The sequence below is a fragment of the Mugil cephalus genome, chromosome 21, assembly GCF_022458985.1.
Source record: "Mugil cephalus isolate CIBA_MC_2020 chromosome 21, CIBA_Mcephalus_1.1, whole genome shotgun sequence".
Lineage (NCBI taxonomy): Eukaryota > Metazoa > Chordata > Actinopteri > Mugiliformes > Mugilidae > Mugil > Mugil cephalus.
The window spans coordinates 876,634-897,231 of NC_061790.1; the positions used below are offsets into that span (position 1 = coordinate 876,634).

The following is a 20,598-nucleotide window of genomic DNA, read 5'->3' on the forward strand; positions in this document are numbered from 1 at the left end:
AGTGGTGACTGAAACTTTGACAGAATGGCTTTAGTTGGAATGATTATTGCTTTAAATGCTCTGAACACATGGATTAACATAATGATACTGACGGACACGATGATAAACTTTAGAAAACAGAGACGATTCTGTAAAACTCTGTATTCTCCCCTGAACTCCAGAGGTGAGTTAGAGCCGGACTGTCATGGCTCTAAATCCCTGAGCATTTATCAATACATGAACTTCAGACTTGTGTACTTAGTTGTTTGAACTTGATGAATTAGATTCTGAAGGACAGACTCTGGAGGATGTAGGACGGTCCTTCTGGAAACTGCGGACTTGATAACCTCCCGATGAATAAAACAATAAAACGAGCATCAGAAACGGACCCGTACGGACCAACCATTTATCAGTCTGTGTTCTTATCTGTCCAACTTCTGTTCCAGTTCAAAGAACCATGTGACCAGGTACAGTTCATCCATTTCATCCAGGAGGTAACTTGTGTCCTCCTGTTCTCCAGAGTCTGGACTTCAGAATCTAAATTCGTCAAGTCTGACCAAGTTTGTGTCCTTGGTGTTGATGACGGCCTCCTCTATCTGCTAACGCTAGCTCTAGTTTTTATCTTAGACAATTATTCTTGACTTGTTGTATCTTGTTCCTCTCTCTGCTCCAGAACCAACAGATCATGGAAAGATCTCCAGACGGTTCATCTTCCTTCCTTCCTTCCATCCACAACCAGCCAACAGTCCTGCCCATTATCTCTACCTGCCAAGGCTGAAATTAATACCTTCCACCACTTAACCTTTGAGTCCGTTATCAAATATTTACTCAGCATCTGAACGGCTGATGAAGACAACTAAGTTGAAGCTGGAGAGTCTGATGAGGTCAGAGCTCACACTGCTTCGTGTTTCATTCACACACCAGCTCCGCTTGGATCCCGTCCATCCTTCACACCACAGCCAACATCCACATCTCTTCTGTTCTGAGGTCAGGACACTGAACTCTACCCAGCAGAGGTTAAAAGAGAGGGTGGAGGAAGCCTGCCAGGGTTAATCACACAACAATCTGAAATTCAAAAGCCTGTGGAGGAAACGCCGACGTGGAATCACACGGGGAAGCATTTGAGTCAGAGTGAAGTAAGTCACTGTGTCCAGGTGAGGACTTCTGAACGTATCGGGTGTTTGGAGTTTGAACATTAACAGTCTCACCTCCAAACGATCTGCCTTTTAGTTATGACGCCATGAGAGGAAGAAACAGGGAAAAATCCAGCTTTGTTTCATGAGTAAAGATGAAACACGGCTGGTTACGGTTCTAAAATAAGGGTGGAAACATCAGCAACGTGACCTTAAATTCCAGGAATGTCCGTATCTGAAACTTGACACTGACTCCTGACCAAGCAGAACATGCAGCAAACCACAGTGACATCAGCAGCACACGGCCTCGACTAATTCACCTGGGGCTGCTCCTTGTTCCTGAGCCGTTTATCCCTCAGGTCGGTTCTTTGTTCTGGTGTGAACTCAACAATCACACCACCTGACATGCTCTGCATTAAAAGGCCACGGGGCATCTTGACCAGACCTCCAGGTCTACGGCTGGATGCAGCGGTTGGATGATAAAGAGTCAGGCTGAAGCTCCAACCCTAACCCTCGGGATAAATATTTATCCCGGTTTATCCTTCTGACGAATATCCCACCCTGGTCATTGTTCCTAAACCAGGAGCGTTGGCTGTTTGTTCTGGTGTGAACACATCGATAACACTCTTTTCTGGAACAAATGAGCTGAGCCTGGTGGACGGGTGGAAGACATGTCGGCCTCGGCTTCCCCGTGTCCTGGTTATTTTTAGTGAGCAGATTAACCAGCTCTCCGCTCTCGCACACGTTGACCATCCTGCTGTTCTCCAGTAGAACCAAACCTCAGGGAATTCATTGACACATATTTTCTCAGTGACAAAGCTGTTCGGTGTTTATTTCCTAAACACAGCCGCTGGCCAACAGACCAGTAACTCAGCACATTTACTATTTATACAAATGTCATAAGTGTTCTGAGAATTCAGAGCTCAGTGATTCTTGTCAACAGGTCAAAGCAGCAGCTTTAGAAATGATCTGGATCTGGCCATGAACCACGTCCTGCACACTGACATGATAGGACAGGTTCTAGCTCATCCTCCTGGGCTCAGGAATCAGTTTATTAGTGGAAAATATCCACAAATGTGCAGCTTTGTGGAGGAAACCCTCTTCTAAGGAGATGTGCTCTAAATTCTCCCCAGGATCAATAAAAATATTCATTCTTTCATTCATTTTTGAGAGGTGGGGTACAGTTTCAGGGTAACACACAGACTCTTATTATTAATCTGAACCTGTAACTAATCCTGTCAGAACGTGTAGAGACGTCATAACCAGAGACAGTAAATCAGACTGAGCCCGTGTGAATAAATCTTAAGTAAACAGTGTAACAGCTTGTTAGCATTGACAGTATTTAGCTGTTTTAGCTCAGCCTCCCAGAGCTGCTAGCATGAATCATAATCGTGTTGTTGTTGGACGTTCATCAGTTTCCTACAACTGTTTCTGTTGGAGCCGTCCATCCACATTCAGCAGATCTGTAACAGCCCCGTTTGGACATGCTGAGTCAAGACACTCATTCATTCCTCCAACATCACACCTTTCATCAAAGCCACGAAGGCGACAATCCCGATGCAACGAAGCACAGCGACGGTTCATGAGATGCTTCTGGAAGGATTCATTCAGAGACTGTTCCCGTTGCAAAGCTGTTTGGTTTAGTTCTGGAAGAGATTTTTCCCTCTAGTTTCACCAGAGCCAGTAAGAAAGAAACGTTCTCAAAGTGAATCATGAGGTCACGGAGAAGCGAAAACTAAAGTAAAAGACCGAGCTGATCTGTTAACTCCAAGCCTTCGTTTTCACTTCATCAGCCTGTGGTGAAAAGGTTTTGGCTCAGAACTCTACAACGTCCATGTTGAATTTTGTCCACAACACACCGCTGTCGGAAAAGTGGAAAATTCTATTTAATTAGGTCAGCGGCTACAAACCCATGTTTCACATAGTGAATACGGATGTGAATAAAGTTTGAATGAGGCCAGGTCGAAGCAGAGAAGCTGGTGGAGGATATTTCTTAAAAGGATTTGATGAACTGATTCGGATCTTTTAGATGAAGGCTGGTTTGAAGCTCTGATGGAGGGTCCGGGGTTTCTGCAGCTCTTCAAAGATGGAGCTAATAAATGTTAATCAAATGACATCACGTCTGAGTGGACGGTGTGAAGGAGGAAGAGTTTCTGAGCTCGTCAAACCAGAGACCAGACCAGTCACAGCTGAGAGGGACAGACCCAACACAGATCTAGCTTTAACAGCAGAGTTATCTTTGGCCTACAGCTAAAACCAAGAACATACACCACGACGTTCAGTATTAAAACATGGAGAGACGCCACAGCCAAGTGAAAGAAGAAGGTCAGAGGTCGCCCAGACAACTAGAAAACAGGACACGACCTCTTCTGCCTCAGATCCACAGTGACCCAGACCTGGAGCTGGTGGTCAGCCTGTAGTTTATTTATCTGTCACAGCTGTCGACAGACTGCAGAGAAACAGCCCCGTTCCTCCCGACGGACCTGAAGGAATCCCCACACCAGATAAGATCTGCAGGTTCTGGGTCTTTCCTCGGGATGTCCTCCCACCTGGCTCCGCCGCCCGGTAAAGCTCCAGAGGGGAGGTCCATGCCGATGCAAAGCAGCTCCAGCTAATGAGCTGTAACCGAGGCCTGTTCTTCCTCCGGATGAAGAGGAAGAACACATTCAGGTTCAGGTTCATTAACCGTTCACGTTCTGTCTCTGCAGATCAACCAAATAAGAGGACACAAGGACGCGAGGACACACGTGTCCCTGGACTCTTAATCTTCACATTCACCATAAATATTTAAAGAGCTCCGTATTTGAGCGCTGCCGTCGGCTTTTGTCGAGTCCAGCGACGCAATTTCACGCAGCTCCTGACATTAAAGTAAAAACTCGCTTCTTTGTCAACCCCCCCCACCCCTCCTCACCCCTCCTCACCCCCCCTAACCCCTCCTCACCCCTCCTCACCCCACCCCCCAGCCTCCGTCTCCAGTATGGAAATGAGTGGCGAGCGGGAGGGAGGTCAGCGGACGAGGCCGCGGACACGGACGCATAAAGGCAGCGATTCATTGTGTCTGCAGAGACGGCCAAAAAGCCTCCGCCTCCAGTCAGACATTTTGTGATCACACCACAAGCACTCAGTCCAGTTTTAAATGAATTCAGAGACAACTCTGCCTGATGTGTCCTTCTTCAGGAGCAGAAACACCGTCACTAACCGGGTTCTCCCTGTGTCTGCCTGGGTTCCTCCGGCCTCCTCCCCCCTACAGACAGGCTGGTTAGGCCGACTGGTGACTCCACACTGACGCTAGGTGTGAGTGGTTGTTTGTCTCTGTGTTAGTCCTGTGACAGACTGGAGACCTGTCCATATATATAATAATAATTATATATATATATGTGTGTGTGCGTGTTAACAGTGCATTTAAAATGAATGTGTTCTTATTACAGACGCTCTGTACCAGAGGTTTTTACTCGTGTATTCGTGGACTGAGCTGAGCTACATTTTACCTCCCGTTTCCAGACTTTATGCTAAGCTAAGCTAAGCTAAGCTAAGCTAATGGATATTATCATCTTGTTGAAATTCTCCCCTTGGCCTTTTTTCCTCCAACCAACAGGTGTTTTTTAATCTCGGACGTCGTCATCACCTCGTCTCTTTAACTTAATTAAAACACATTCCACAGAGGGGGTCTGTCAGTACACCTGGCCAGGTACTCCCCCCTCCACTGTTCCCGTCAACAGGACGTTCGCTGACGTCAGCTGGCGTCTCGTTTGTTTGAGAGCTTCACCTCCCGGGACTCTCGCCGTGTTTTCAGGCCGATCCTTTTCTCAGGTTGTGTAACAGCTGGCAGAGACGACGCCACCTTAAACAACACTTCCTTTGATGAAGTGGACTCACACCCGAGCACAGGGACGAGGGCGACGACAACATTTCACCGTTTCACCACTAAACTGGTTCTGACTTCGCACAGAAGTCACATTCTACAATGAAAAGTCTCTGAAGGACTTTTCTGCCTGGTCCACTACTGACACGACGTAATGTCACAGATCCAAACTCCTAGCTTAGCATGTTAGCATGCTAATGTCTGCTAACTAGCACTCAAAGCAAAACGTGCACCTGAGGTGGACTGGACATGTCCCCTGATTAGCTGGATGTTGGGACGTAGCAACAAGCTAGCATGAGAAGAACTGTAGTTCCTGTAACGTCCACTAGAGGCTCCACCATAAAATGTAAAACATGTTCTGAACACAAGGAGGAGTCTTCGATCTGGACGCAGTTCAACATTAAAAACTTACATAAATGCTCGTCTCCAACTTTAAGAACAAACGTCACGTCTCAGAGACAAACACGGATCAGTTTTTATATGTTTAGATGAACTAGACGTACCTAATAAACTGGCAGCTGAGAGTGGAGGTAGATTTATTCCATGAGATTCCTCTTATTCCTCAACGTGATTAAACATAACGTTCATTTAAGATTTCTGAAAAACTCTGAAAAGAATTTATGAGATTTTCTAAAAGAACAAACAGAGTCAAACCTTCTCACGTTTTCTCACTGATCTTAATGTGACACCAGAAACAACAAAAAGGTTCAAATTAGAATTAAAAACGTAATAAATGAAACAGTTTGTTCTAGTTCACGTTCAGCTCCTTCAAAAGGCTCAAATAAACTCATTCAGCTTCAGTTTTCTCTCGTTTTCTTTTCAGTTTGTCTGTTTTTTTAAAGAACTTCTTCAGATTTCACCTCAAATCAGAGACTAACTCAGAGTTTCTTCAACGCTGCTCGTGTCAAATTAACATCAGGAAACTTTTAAAACTTTCTTCAGAGTCAGAGAAAACCTGAATATTTTAGATTCATTCCGTATTTTTCTGGTATTTTTGTTCCTCTAAAACATAAATGCTGTTATTCTCTGAAGGGGAACTTCATTTCATCTAAATGACAATTTCACCTGAGGAACTAAAGAACTTCATGTCATCACGTCATCTCTCCTCTTCTTCTACTGTAAAAGACTTGAAGCCTAATTCTTCTTCTTCTTCTTGTCTCAGACAGATTGTAAACATATGCAGCTATAGGAGCCAACAGCATCATGGAAACAGCTCCACTCCTTTTTTTTCCACACTTCAGCCTCAACTCGGGAAAAAAGAAAAGAGTTTGACTCAAACTTCAGAGGAAGTGAAAACCTGACCTTTACATTCATGTTAGTTCACTTTGAGCTGCAGTAAAATGGAACTCGTGACTTTTAGAAGCAGAACAACAGAAACTCGACATGTTTCTGAGGAAAGTTAGAAACCAAAGACGCGCGAGCATCTTGATGCGGATGAGGACTGAGACCTGAGGACTCACATGTTTTCACTGGAGCGGCAGCTGGTCGCTCCTCAGGATCATTCTCCCTCTCACACAAACACGACTTCTCTTCCTCTGCTCCTCAACTTTCTCTGACGCTCAAACTTCCACGAGTTCCAAAAATCCAAAATGCGTAAAAGTCTCCAAAGTTAGCAGAAGCGGGCGCGCAGCGGCTCTGTCCTCTACTGTCCTGTCCTCTACTGTCCCGTCCTGTCCTGGAACGGAACGGGTCGGTTCGGGTCGGGTCGGGTGGGTTCTCCTCGCTGGTCCGGACTCCCCGGTGGCCGCTGCAGACTGTGGAGATGCTTCCAGTCGGAGAGAAGCGGCGTCTGATCTGGAGTCAAGTTGGAGCCAACGAGATCGAGGAGCCGGCGGACACCCTGTCAAAATAAAAGGCCGCCGGGCGGACTCAGTGGGAAAGTTTCAAAATAAAAGCAGTGGAATGAAAAGCACAAATAAATGAAGATAACGCAGCAAATACACAACAGATTTACAGTGAGACTCAGAAATACCTGGACAGTGACTTGTTCGTGATTTGGAATCCGTGTTCATATTTTTAAAAGCAAGCTCAAGACTCACTGTGTTAGTTTGGCTTTTAATTAAATCTTAACCACCTTGGCTTTGAAGTGAACCAGATGCAGGTGAAGAGCAGAGTTTCAGGTCAAACAAAAATGTCCTTGGAACCATTTTAAACGAAGTCTCCTTCCTTTAGCAGCTCGAAACCATTCGGACAAATGAACATTACCAAAAATCAAATGTTGATTTGAATCATTTGCTGAGAATCCTTGACGTTGTGTTTCCTCGTCCCTGATGCTTTGTCTTTCACTGCAGCTGTCTTCAGTTGCTTGTTGGTCTTGTTTGTCCTTATTTTTGTCTCGTTAAGTGAAATGCAGCTCAGTCGAGTTGAGATGTGGTGAATATTAATTCTGTGTTTTGGGTGATTGTCCGTCTGAACTGTGAAGCTCCGTCTAATAAACTTTGGTGCATTTGGTTCAATCTGAGCAGAAAGTTTGCCCCTTTATGCTTTAGAATTGACTTGTCCTATGACCCCGTCCTGTTGGATCCTGCATGTCCACCATGTTTCACAGAAGACGGTGAAGGTGGTGAATACTTCTTTAATCTTAGTTCCATCTGTCCTGAGGACGCTGCTCCAGAACTGGATCTGATTAGATGTTTGTTAGAGAAGTGTAACTTGGTTTGGTTTGCACCTCGACCTGAGAGCAGTGGGCTCAGAGTTCAGCAAACTCCCAGCATTTCCTGTATCTTTGAAGGATTTATTCTTCTGATTGTTCAGCCTAAGGATGGTCTGTTATATCACTGAGATCCCCCCCCTCTCCTGTCAATCATCCAGTGATAAAGACTCTGAGGACAAAGGGGACACTGAGCGGAACAAAGAGCTGCTGCTGCGTCTCATTTGCCTTCAGCTTCCTGTCCGATAAAAAACTCATTTGCATCACGATGAATCTGTGGAAAAAAAAGGATCCAACGTTCAAACTGGGACGAGGCTCAAACACTTCCTGCTCCAAAATAAACCAGGTCTTCATCTAATGATCAGATTAAAACCTCACACCTGCAGGAGGAGGAGGTTCAGGTGGTAACCACGGTAACCATGGTTACTGATCATCTCCTAATGAACGAATGAATGAATGAATGAGTGAATGAACGTCAGGTTGAGGAGTTTCCAGGAAGGACAGAAACATGGAGGAAGAAAAACTAAGATGAACCAAAGGTGGAATCAATGAGGACAGAGACCACGGAGACGTCTTCTAAGACTTTGGACATTCAGGACATGGAGGAGGACATAATAATTATAATAATTCTACTTCCTCATCTTCTTGTCCTCCTCCTGTCTTTTTATCTTCCTTCTTTTCTTTCTGCTCCTCCTCCATCTGATCACATCCTTTGATTCCGTCTCATTTCCATCTGTTAACTTCTGATTAAACCTTCATCTCATTTCATCTGATTTCTCCCTGAACAGGAACGTGTGAATGCTCCCGTCTTTCTTTCTTGAACTAATAAATTCTGATAAAACACTGACTCAGCGTTTCAGAGAAATGAGTGAACTGGTGGCAGCAGCTCTGAGGACGAGGAGGACGAGGATGTTCTACTGACAATGAATGAAACGTTTGGTCTGATCCACTCAGGAAAATATCAGCACACAAGATTTAGAAGTTTAATATTAAAGTGTTTAAGGTTTAAAACCTTTAGTCTATTTGTTCTCAATGAGAAAACTTGAAATAAATGAATAAACGGTTGGACTGAGCTACGAGGCTCCTTCCATCTCCAGGATTCATCCTGGAGGAAGAGGAGGCAGAGTGATGATGTTCTGAATGAGGTGGAGGTTCTTTTCATTCTGTTTCCAGGCTGCAGGTCACATGGTTTAATTTCTAAACTAAGACAAAAACAAACGGATCAATCATCTCTTTTAACAGTTTTTATTCAAACGGCCTCGAATCGCTCACATTCTGGAGAAAAATCTCTGAAGCCTCAATGACACAAGTTAAACATTCAGAAACCACCACCAGGACCGGGACCGGGACCGGGACCAGGAACGGGACCAGGAACAGGTCCAGGTCCAGGTCCAGGACCAGGACCAGGAACGGGACCAGGACCAGAAATGGGACCAGGACCAGAAACGGGTCCAGGAACGGGTCCAGGAACGGGACCAGGAACAGGACCTGGACCGGGACCAGGACCGGGACCGGGACCAGGACCAGGACCCACAGAGACAGTGATATGTAAAACATTAGAGAAGAAGAGAAACAGCTCAGTGAGATGAATCCATGAGTCATTTGTTGGAGGACGAGTCTGGAGACGATGCTCCCAGTGCTTGATGCTAAGCTATGCTAAGCTAAGCTAACCTAAGCCAAGCTATGCTAAGCGAAGCCAAGGTAAGCTAATCTAAGACCAACATCCGTCTTCTTGTGTTATTTAGAAACAGGAGGAACTCATCCTCCATAGAGACACAGGGGCAGTCATTGTTGAAGTGATGTCCATCATGTCCTCGTCTCCACAGACTGTGTTAGTGTGTGTCCAGATCAGAAAGAAAAGGCCGGGTGAGGATCGGGGGGGTGGGGTGGGGTGGGGCTTGGGAGACAGGAGGACAAAGGCTTCATTCTTTGCCGGTGGTGAGCAGCTTCAGGGCTTTCTGGAGGTTCTGGACGGCCGTGGCCACGTCCTCGTACTGCAGGGCGCTGCCGGCGTACTTACAGTACTTCTGGGCCTTGGTGAAGTCCTCGGGGGAGAGCTGGACGCCGCCTGGAGGGAGGGAGGGGGAGGGAGGGGCGACAGCAACACAAAGACGTCAGAACGAAGCACAAAAACTGACGTGGGTCTAGAAACAAGCAGCGGCTCTTTTCTATTTATCCACAGCATGTGAAAACGGTTTAGAGAAGTCCTCCACGCTGCAGGTTCTAAATGTCTCCATATGCACCCATCAGCCACAACATTATGACCACTGACAGTTATGTTCATCCCAGCATGGCAGACAAAAAGGAATCCACTATAATTAGGACGGTGGTCATAATGTTATGACTGATCGCTATGTATATAGATTAGATATAGAGTGAAGACAGATTGACAGATGATGATGATGAAAATGATGTGAAAAATGAGTTAAATGAAACTAAAACTCTGCCCAGTCTGCATTAAAGTTATCGGTTTAGTTTCTGGTTCAGTTTTTGGTCGGCCCCTCTTTAGTCGACAGAAATCAGAATCAGCTCGACAAGCGTGACAGAAGAAAAAGACGAGACAGTTTATTTTCTTGTCGTCTCCTCTGGTCTTTAGCTCCATTAAGGTCCATGTCTGAGACATAAAGACTGAACTCCACCAGAACCAGGACTCAGAACTCACTTCAGACTTTCCGTTGAAAACACTTGAAGGTCCATCGTCACCTGCGTCATGGAAACTCAGCCCGTAACGACCTGTCAGCGCTGAGGGATTGTGGGTAATTTAACGACTGTTTGAAGCAGTGTGTTTAGAGGAAGACGTCCTGAAGACGGGAGGAGACGCTTTGATCCGAGCTAATCTGAGACCGACCACTTCCTGTCTGCTCATCATGGCCGTCATCACTCCTCAGCCTCCTTGTTCTCATTAAAACATTAACAAATGAACCTAACGTTGGAGGATTAAATGTTTTCCAGTCACTGTCCTCGTTTACAGACTCTGAGCCGTTCAGAGTCTGACTGGCTGGAGGACGTTTCAGGGAATTTATCTGGAGATTCTAACGTCGTCTCATCGTCTTTTCTGATCGTTGTAGAAGTGACTGGTCAAGTTACTGAGGTAGGATATTAACAGACTGATCAGAGCATATATCCACACTCTTTATTTTATACTCTTACATATTGTATCTGTTGTATATTTACAGCTGTATATCATGTATCACATTCAGTGTTTATACATATTATTTCATATCTTCTCCATCAATCAGGATTTATTTCTTCCTGGTAGACCATGGTTCTCCACTGTCCTTCCAGTCTGTAATAAAGGTCTTAAGCCAGTTTTAGTAGTTTATAGATTTATAGGTTTATAGTTTCCTCTACTTGATGCAGCCAATGATTTGACCCTTCTCCACCAGACTAACATCTTCTCCACCACCACGGGATGTGGAGGAAATAAGAAGCTCCTCATTGCATCAGTGGGTCTTAAAGAACATGTTGAAGATAATCACCATGAACCAATGATCCACCAGGGGGCGCTGGACTATGAGCTGAGTTACATCCAGGTGGAGGAGACGTTTATATTTTGGCCGTTGTTTACTCGCATATATATCGTGTGTATATAAATGTTTGTATATCTTATAGTTTTTCTGTCCATCCATCTGTCTAGTTACTTCACAGACAAACGTATCAGGTCTAAGTACCACGTATGTAAATCTGCATTTTGGATTGGACCAAGTTCTCTTTGGGTTCCCTGACACCGTCTTGACAAAACATTAGCAGGAGCGTAGATGGAGTTTGACTGAAGTAAAGAAGGACGGTGTTCAGGTTCTTGATGAAGGTGCTTCATCGTGGAAGCTGCCTCAGCTCTTCTGTTCCTCAGAGTCATCGGTGGATGAGTTTAACTCATAAATCAGAGAGAACACATGAATCATCTTCTTAAAGCAGCCGTCCGTGGCGGCGGAGGAGGAAAGTGTTTCACTAATCAAACGGACGTCATCTTTTGAGCCAACGAGGAAACGTTGAAGTGAAAAGAGAAAGAGAAGACGTGGAGTCGCTGTGATTCATGAACGATTTGCTGCTCGTATACGTTTTATTTACAGCCTCTTCTCAGCGTCGACCTTGTGATAAGAGAATTCAGAAAATTAACTCAAAGTGAAAATATCAGTCATGTTTGTTGACTCATGGCAGCTCTCAGGCCTCCACCCACAGAGTCTCTGGAGGAAACACAATATTTAATATATCTCAGAGGGCGGGACACTACAGACCCCCTCTCCTGGGCCACATATAGGACTCCAGTGTGTGCTATAGGAACACTGGTGAAGATCCATCCTGTAGAAGTGGACTTGTTCTGATTACTGCAGACAGTTTCCTCTCAGGTCTCTGAAGGACTGGTTTTATTTTCCTCTCTGCACTTCAAGTCCAAAAGAGACACAACTGACTATTCTCTCTTTCTTATTTACTCAATCTTTTCTATTTCATTTCTTTCATCAAAACTGGTTTAAAAAGTGGATTTCAAAGACTGGGAGGCCAACAAACAATCAAGGTTTGAAAAGGGTGAGATGAAATGTTAAAAAAAAACTTGAGAAGTTGTGTCTGCAACATGTTTGTCCTTCCAGAGGTAACACTGGCTTTAAGCTGGGGTGTCACCAAATACTGAACCCAGACACACGGTGGTTTCTCTTCAGATAACTGGAAATCTATAAGATTTAAGACAGCGATGAGTCATCCAGGGACCATGAATGATAAGGTCCAGACGTTAGTTTGGGGCTGGTGGTAGTGGTGACCTAAAATGTATAACACAAATTCTGATGGTATCACGGTATATTACGGTATTTTGTCTTCATGCATAATCACGTGTTCACAACATTTTCTACTGGCTGATAGAAGATAAACTTTATCAAGATCAAATGAAGGAACAGGGACAGTTACGGATTCATTTATTTTAACATATTTATTCATATTTAAACTGCTATGTCTGTGATGTGATTAGCAGTGCAACCAGCTACTGTGATAACTGTAGTATGCACGCAACATTTGTTTTTTTCATTTATAAAAAGCTAAAATTGGGGACATTGTTGGGGACACCTACAGCTGGGACAGGGGACAGGTAAGTCTTGGGACCTTTCCATCTTCACCACCTCACAGTGACACAGTCCGGTGTGAAACCGAGTCTCAGGGTGTAATCAAATACACCGGTATGACCATGAAATACCACCCAGCCCTAGAGACAAAGCTCAGGTTAGACCTGAACCCTGGGACTAATGTCTCTGCTGAGCTGTCTGCAGCAGACAAAGACTAACCAGTAGGAAGGCGTCCTGGACGTGTCCTGGGTGTGATCACAGCTGGACACAGCCAGATATGAATGCCAGCTCTGAACAGAGCCTTATGTTCCTCCGTACAGACGTGGCTTTCATTTTCTTTAGAGGTGACGGGAAAGTCAAGGCGCAGACGACCCAAGTCACCATCTGAACTAGAAAAGTTTATCTGTGGATAAAACCTGATCATCGCCTGTGACTTCGCTGGTGAGACGGTGAGTTCACTGCAGGACTTAACTACATCAAGCTGCACGTTAGCAACAGAAGGAATAAATCTTCTCTGACAGAGTTAATGTGCAGCACATGAAATAATAATGACATCAAATTGCTCCTTTAATGTTAACATGGTGGGGCCCCATAACGGACCCCTGAAGGCCCCTGGACCTCCAGACTCCTGGAGAAACAAAGCTCCAGATGATGACGCTGTTGGCTGAGTAACGCTCGTACGGCTGAGTCACGTAGCCCCATAAGCCTCTAATCCACTGGTCCATTTCTCTTCTCCCAACAAGCTGGGAAAGGACGTGCAGATATGCTGACGGCAAACTCCCAAAGTAGTGGAAAAATGAAGAGAGAAACCACAGCGCTGGACCAGGACAGAGCTCTGGAGGACGTTCAGAGAGGTGTTAGGAGAAAAGAAGAACACTAAACATGTCCGAGTCAGTCGAGATAAAGTGGACACGGGAGTTGAGCTGACGGTCGGCTCTGGTAACGAGTTTATCCGGCAGCAGATTAAAAACGTTCTGCATTAAAAACTGGAGGAATCAGTCAGCTACAGCTAGCATCATGTTCCTTATAGATCACTGGATTCATTACTTATTTTAATCTGTATTTCATCTATAAAATGTCTCAAAGACACTTGAAGCACAGACTACTTGACTGGAATATTGGATTATTTTTGTAAATGAAAGAAATGACTTAAACCAAATCTTCACAAATGAGTTTCTCATTTAACTTTGGGAGCAGGAGCAGACGTTTGCGCCGTCCGGCTATTCTCAATGCCTTAACCCACCTGGGTATTTGTTAACTGCATGCCTGTAGTTGATTTACTGTGAGCATTGAGAATAGCCGGACGGCGCAAACGTCTGCTCCTGCTCCCAAAGTTAAATGAGAAACTCCTTTGTGAAGATTTTGTTTAAGTCATTTCTTTCAGTGTGCAAACTGCTCCTCTCTCTCTCTTCAACTCTTGGTTCAAACACACCTGGTTAAACTCTAGATCATCTGAGCGTCACAAAAAGAAAATCTGTAGAAATTAAAAAGAGATCTTGATTTATTCTGACTGTTCCTACGAGTTTTGCTACTAGATCTTTGTCTATACAGGTTCCTACGCATTTGAAATTCCAGACTCTAAAAATTGTCAGACTTCACAGTGAAAAACGTGAAGTTGAGTATCATGTAAATAAATTATGGAATTATTCTGAATATATCTGCTGCTATGTCACCAAGTCATTTCCAGAAGATTAAAGCTTTGTAGTGTGGCTCATATAAATAAGTTAAGGTCAAACTCAGATGAATTCAGTGCAATGATCATGTATTACCTGTGACCTGACACAAACATGTGAGCTGGGCCTCAAAGCGCCTTAAAAAACAGAGCCATGCATTTCATTTTGTGTTTTAGAAAACTGAACAGAGGCAACAGCCTTGAAAACATGAATATGGTTCATGTATATTAAATCACATTCTATACTTTTCCATACTCAGGTAGGAACCCTGTCGATATTTGAGCTACTTTAGTCGTGATCATTAAAATCTAAAAAATTAAAGCTTGTTTTAGTTTAGCCAAGTTACGTCTGGAGAAAAAGGACATTAAATTTACAGAAAAACGAACACATTTCACATTTGTGTGTGTTTCATCAACCCATCCATCCACCCCGACCTCCCTGACCACCCTCCATGAACAGATCCGTTAAGTCAACTCTCGTCTTTTCAGTCAAAAAAAAAGTTTGATATAAATGAAATAAAAATGCTAATAGCTGTAGCAGGACTTCTAACGCGGTAATGTTAATATAGGGCATGTGTACGTACAGAGGAGGCTGTTAAAGAAGTGAAATAGTTCAGATTCTCCATGGCTAACCTCCAGCAGCTAACAGCGGTCTAGACAGCGGTGAGGTGGAGGCGGTGTGGTCAGAACGACATGTTAGATGAAGGACAGATGCAGCGTCGATGATTATTCTACATGTTCTGCTCCTCAGAGGTAAAGAGTGGAGTCATTATTCACTCTCCTTCTCATCTATGTAACAGACAGATAACTAGAGAGGCTAATTACCGACACCTTCAGTAGTTTATTCTCTCAGGACTCCAACGTATCCTGGTGCCATGTTTGTTTCTTATAAAGTCGCTGCCGCCTGAGTTTTTTCAGGGTTTGTAGTTTAAGGAAAACTTGTAAGATAAATGTAAATATTAGAAACACTTCTCTATCCAGACAAGTTAACCCTGAACCAACTTCACCCAAAACACACACACATCAGATCCGTTACATCCCAGTTTCCCATTTTCTTTGTTAACCAGTCACTGATCTGGTCTAGTTTCATCACGAATCCTTTCCCAACACTTTTCTGATTCCAGTCGGTCTCGACCTGAAACCTCAGAGTGAAAACGTTCTTGGACTGATTTGTTTTTAGACACATGATTAGTTCCCAGCATCTTCTCAGTAGAAAAGTTGTGAGATGAGATCAGTGGACGTATGAGGGACGTCCAGACACCAGTCACTGGGAGGTTACGTTTAAAAATGTTTTAATTCTGATTCAATCTTCATCTAAAAAGATCAGATTTTCAATTCATCCAGGACGTGACGGAAGCGGAATGAAGGAGTCTACTCACAGAAACACTGAATGAAGGTGAGGGTGAGAGGTCCTACGCATGATTCATCCTCTCCAGGTCATGTTAGTTTTATTTGTTATTTCTACTATCTCGGTTTCACCTCCAGTGTCTCCATCTGCTTCCTGTCCTGGACTTTCATTTCTCTCCTATTTTTCCTAAGTTTTATCTGACAGGAATGCAGACGGTTTGGTAGATGAATGAAAGGAGCCCTGTAGCTCCTCGACCTTCAAAAAGACTTTACAGTTTGTCTCTTCTAAAATCAGTGGAGGTGGAGGTTTGTTAATATCAGTGAGTGTGAAGGAAAAGCTTCATTATTACATTATGTTAAACAGTCTCTTTGGTCCATGTTAGACCACGTTAGCTGGACAGACTGGACAACCAGGGGTTAAACTCCCACCTTATATTCATTTCTTATATTCAACTCTGTAACATAAAATAAAAATAAAACAGGCGATGGACCATATTAACATGACTAGTCCACTAACACCAGAGGCATGCGTATTAGGACATTTACATCATTTTAATTAGGTTACGGCTAAGGATAAAAAGGTCTTCCTCTTGTTGAGCATGATAACAAAGAACATAACTATGACCAACGATGTGTTGTAAGAGGGAAGAGTAGAGACGGAGTTTCTCACTGAAAACGTGGCCTTTAGGCGGGAAAATTACGAGGACGGTTATGTTAAAATTTGGTCTCCATCACAAAGAGGTTATTTTATGAATATATGTTTACGTGTCTGTGCGTATATAATGTTATATTCCTCCTGGCGTGACTGACTGGGCCCTGAATGAATGAACAGCTGTTTCTTTTTTTCCTGATTTTAACCTGATTTCAACACAAACCGTCTGACTCATTCACCAACCTCATATTTCCACAACAAATGGCCGTTACGAACACGCGACAGTTACATCAAAGAACCGTGTGGAAAAGAGCGCTAGCTAGCCAGCTAGTTAGCATGTACACGGGCTTCCCAGCATGCTCTGGGGCAAACACACATCCCACGCTGCTAAACTGAGAAAAGCAGCAGAAAATAAAGAATCTAAAGTTGGATTTGGAGGACGTTCAAGAAGTTACTCCACTGGGAACAGACGGGTCTCACAAGTTCACAGAGAGGCTCCAGGAATGAATTATTTTTAACTAACAATCGATACCTGACGGGATCCAATGCACAGATCAGAGAACTGGAGGTGAATGTTAAAACTCTTGCAGCTCGACTCGGTGTGACTGAGAGAAGAAGCTGTGAGCGGAGGACGTGAGGCGTGGGGAGGGTGGTGGTCTTACCCTGCTGCTGGGCGCTGAGCAGGGAGGGGTCGACGGCGGGCAGGGAGCGAGGCGTAGGCACTGGTTTCACAGCTTCTCCTGGTTGACAAGAAGAAACACACACATGAATTACACGAACCCTGTGACAGGCCTTTACATGGTCATAGGAAGAAACTGGGCTCAGTGTTTACAGGAACCCCGACATGAGGTGGAAGGACGGGTTCTATTTCTTTTACAGTTAGACGTCTGTGCCGGTTCCAGTCTTCCAGGTCACGGCTCCAAAAGGAGTTTAAAAAAGGCAACTGGACTCGTGGAGTCGGTGGAGCCCTGTAGAGTCCTGTTGCCTTTTTTAAACTCCTCTTGGACGTTTTACAGGTGGAATTAATCACTGACATTGTGAACAATGTCTCTCCATCCTGAACACTGTTATTTTCCTTCCAAACCTTCAGTAAGAATGTCTTTTTTTCCTTCCAGAGTATATTTTATCTCTGATAAAGGACTTCATGATAAATGTCTTTATTGAGCTGGATCGTTTCCATCTGTGAAGCAGACGATTATGTTCCTACTTATTATGTTCTTACACCTTTTTTTTTCACATTTTACATTATTTCTTGACATCTCTTGATTGAGTGTGGTCTGTCTTGTGTTTTTGTTGAATATTCAGCGCTGGTTTCAGATGTAGCGAGGCCAAAGGTATACGTGAACCCATGGATTATAAATGAGCTGCTGAAACATGCTGATTTGTTTCCAGTAATGGGGAATGAAAAGAAACTCCATAAAAATTGTATGATTTTTGGACAGAATCTCATTTAGCACGTTATTTATTATTGAAAGGCAAAAATAAATTGGGTTGTCATAGCCACACTGAGCTCCAGGATATGAGTCAGGTTATTTCATTATGAAGAGAAAAACAACAACAACCAGGGACATTTAGCTGTAAACCCATCAGATGACGTGTATGACGACTGGTCGTACTCCATATGCACGGTCACCTGTCCTAGTAAGATGTGACAACATAAGAAACAGAATCAACAAAGCCAAGCATGTGTTCAAAGTCTCAGCATTAGAGAACCAAGACACCTGACCAACAGGACTTAGTTCAGATGGGGAACTTTTTCTTTATTTATCAAATCCACCAATAACTAGTAAAAACGAGCAACGTTACTGTTACAACAAATGCTTGTTTCCTCAAGTTTATTTTTTAAATGTGCAAATAGCAGCATGAAACAATAACAGCAGAACATGACAGCGTCCCACACGTGTCTGCCGCCTCAAACTAAAGTTACATGGGTGCTTACAAAACACAAGCTACAACGGAGGTTAGATATTAGCAATCAGTTGTTACTGCCACACAAGACACACTGCGTAATGTGTTACTGCCTGAACACTTACAAGCGAACCGAGAGCCCGTTTTCAGACGGACCAGGGTTCAGCTGTTTGCTCTGCACAAATATGAACGTGAACATTCAGAACTGTGACATCATCAGTCTGAGGCTGGAAGCTCACAGCGTTCACATGTAAAATAACTTTACAGCTCCTTCCTAATTCTGGATCACGTCAACAAGCAGCTGTTGGTAGGCAGAGGTCCACTAGAGACAGAAGAACTCCAGGTGTCAACACCAGGGAAGAGGAGGTGGACCAGGGTGGATGAGGTCTTAATCTGTCTTTATGTGACTGGACGACCTCCGTCAACCTCCGTTATGTGATTAAAGGCCAGAAAGACACAACACAAACACATTGTGTGCCAGCTCTAATCAGCCTAAATGACTTGTGTTCTGTTTGTGACCACGTTGTGTATTGTGCTCCGACCCTCGACATGGGAAACACAAAACAATACAAAAAAACATTGCTTCCTCTCAAACTCACCAGAAGGGACCTGCACCTTTAAACCTGCCGCTACGTAACCTTTCGTCTTCACACAATTTGCCACAGGGGTACAATTACACCTCCTCCTACCGACACACACTTCTTTTTTTTATTCTGATTATTATCGTCACATCAACCTTTTCTGAACACAAACTGAACTTTACAACAACTCCAATGATGCCAGATCTGATCAGATCCTCCGCTGTCCTCAGTTTGGACCACTGTCCTCATCTTTATGTCCTCCAGAGGACATCTGCAAAAATTTACGCAGCCATAAACACACACACAGCGTTTGTTGAGGGGAGCATGAGGGAGTCTCTGAGGGAGGAGTGTTATTGAATGGGCTGCCAGTAAATTGTAAGGTTGTCACGTACTCTGTGTTATCAAGGGAAATTAGTCAGAATAAGGAATTACAAGGCACATGATAAGAGCGGGTGGCAGCAAAAAACAAAACAAAAAAACACTTCAATCAGAGAACAATGGGTGGCTGGAAACACCCCTCCACTCCACTCTGAGACCAAAGCATCTCTTTGGAAAGCACCTTAATGTCTTTAGGATAAGATTAAGATCTGTAGGTATTTGGGAAGTAATAGTTGAACTGGTTGAACTGGAAGTAAATTTTGAAAAAAAATTTGTGAACATAAAGATTATTTCACTGTATTTAACAATTTAAGTCACCAATGTGAGCCAGAATATAAAACGGTTTATTTTAAGCAGAATTGGAAACGATGAAATCTCAACGTCCTCAAACAAGTACTTGTGAATTTGTTAAATTTCCATGTCACATCAAACTAGAAAAGTTATTATGGATAAATACTGACCCGTGTACTGACCCGTCACTATCAGTACATGGCAGATAAAAGTGTCCCCTTATGAGGACAACAGGCCTAAATGAAGCAGAAGAAGCTGCAACAAACCTAAAACTTACTGTCCCCATATGAGGACACCGGGTCTCATGAGGTTAAGGAAGATCGGCAGATTTCGTCCATTCTGAAGACACTAGATTACGCCCTCTGCTGTCATAAAAGGGTGACGATTCATTTTTCATCTCAGCTATAATCATCACACAACTGTCTCGTGATGCATCGTTTCGCAGTTAACAGCAATTCTCCATTTCTGTCTGGACCAACATCACCAGCGTCAGAGTCATTTGTGTCAACCTGAAACACTGTGTCATACCTGTAGGCGGCGGCAGCTCAGCTGGAGTGTTGGCCGGTGCGTGGGCCCCTGGTGGGATGTGGATGTTATTGTAGTTGGTATTTGGGGGACCTGAAGGCCCCGATCCTGGACTGGGAGTAAAGCCAATACCCGGTGCGGGACCCGGACCCAAACTCTGGTCCTGGCCTTCGTTAAATTGTGAAGTAGGACCTCCCCTGAAGGAGCCCCCGTGGGAGGGGCCCATCCCTGAGAAACCTTCGTCTCCAAATTCACCTATAAGACAACGAGAGGGAGAAAGGACAAGAACGTTGTTGAGACTGGATCCTAACATAGTTCACTGACTGGGGGTGACAGTAAAAAGAGACAATTCAAGTTCATTGAATACTTTGCAGAATAGAAAACGAAATCAAAGAACATACTTCATTCAAAGTCGCTTTAATTCCCAGAGATGCTTCCATATCTAAGATTTTCTCAGGGAAATAAAAGTGTTATAGATGATTTCTTCTTCAGACCCTGTTAATCTATGGTAATTAATCAGGAACTAGTACTCGAACCTCACACACACGACCATGGAGGTGGTGGTTGTC

General features: G+C 43.9%; 2 protein-coding genes across 11 annotated transcripts in view; both read right to left on the reverse strand.

The window, feature by feature from the left end:
- adgrg6 (adhesion G protein-coupled receptor G6) overlaps positions 1-6,749 on the reverse strand; it is a 78,246-nt gene extending 71,497 nt beyond the window's left edge. For 3 of the 10 annotated variants that reach the window (XM_047573495.1, XM_047573491.1, XM_047573492.1), the window contains exon 1: positions 6,435-6,747. In XM_047573495.1, the coding sequence (XP_047429451.1) occupies positions 6,435-6,436 (2 nt within the window). In that variant the 5' untranslated portion in view covers positions 6,437-6,747. Of the gene's footprint in view, positions 1-6,434 lie in introns of all 10 variants that reach the window. The other 7 variants (XM_047573498.1, XM_047573499.1, XM_047573490.1 and 4 more) reach the window with 6 other exon arrangements.
- A 2,104-nt stretch (positions 6,750-8,853) lies between these two features.
- The window catches only part of vta1 (vesicle (multivesicular body) trafficking 1), a 46,402-nt gene continuing 34,657 nt past the window's right edge, over positions 8,854-20,598 (reverse strand). The window contains exons 6-8 of the mRNA XM_047573536.1: positions 20,033-20,284; positions 17,009-17,086; positions 8,854-9,692 (exon numbers count right to left, since the gene is read on the reverse strand). Coding sequence (XP_047429492.1) covers positions 9,547-9,692; positions 17,009-17,086; positions 20,033-20,284 — 476 coding nt within the window. The 3' untranslated portion in view covers positions 8,854-9,546. The remainder of the gene's footprint in view (positions 9,693-17,008; positions 17,087-20,032; positions 20,285-20,598) is intronic.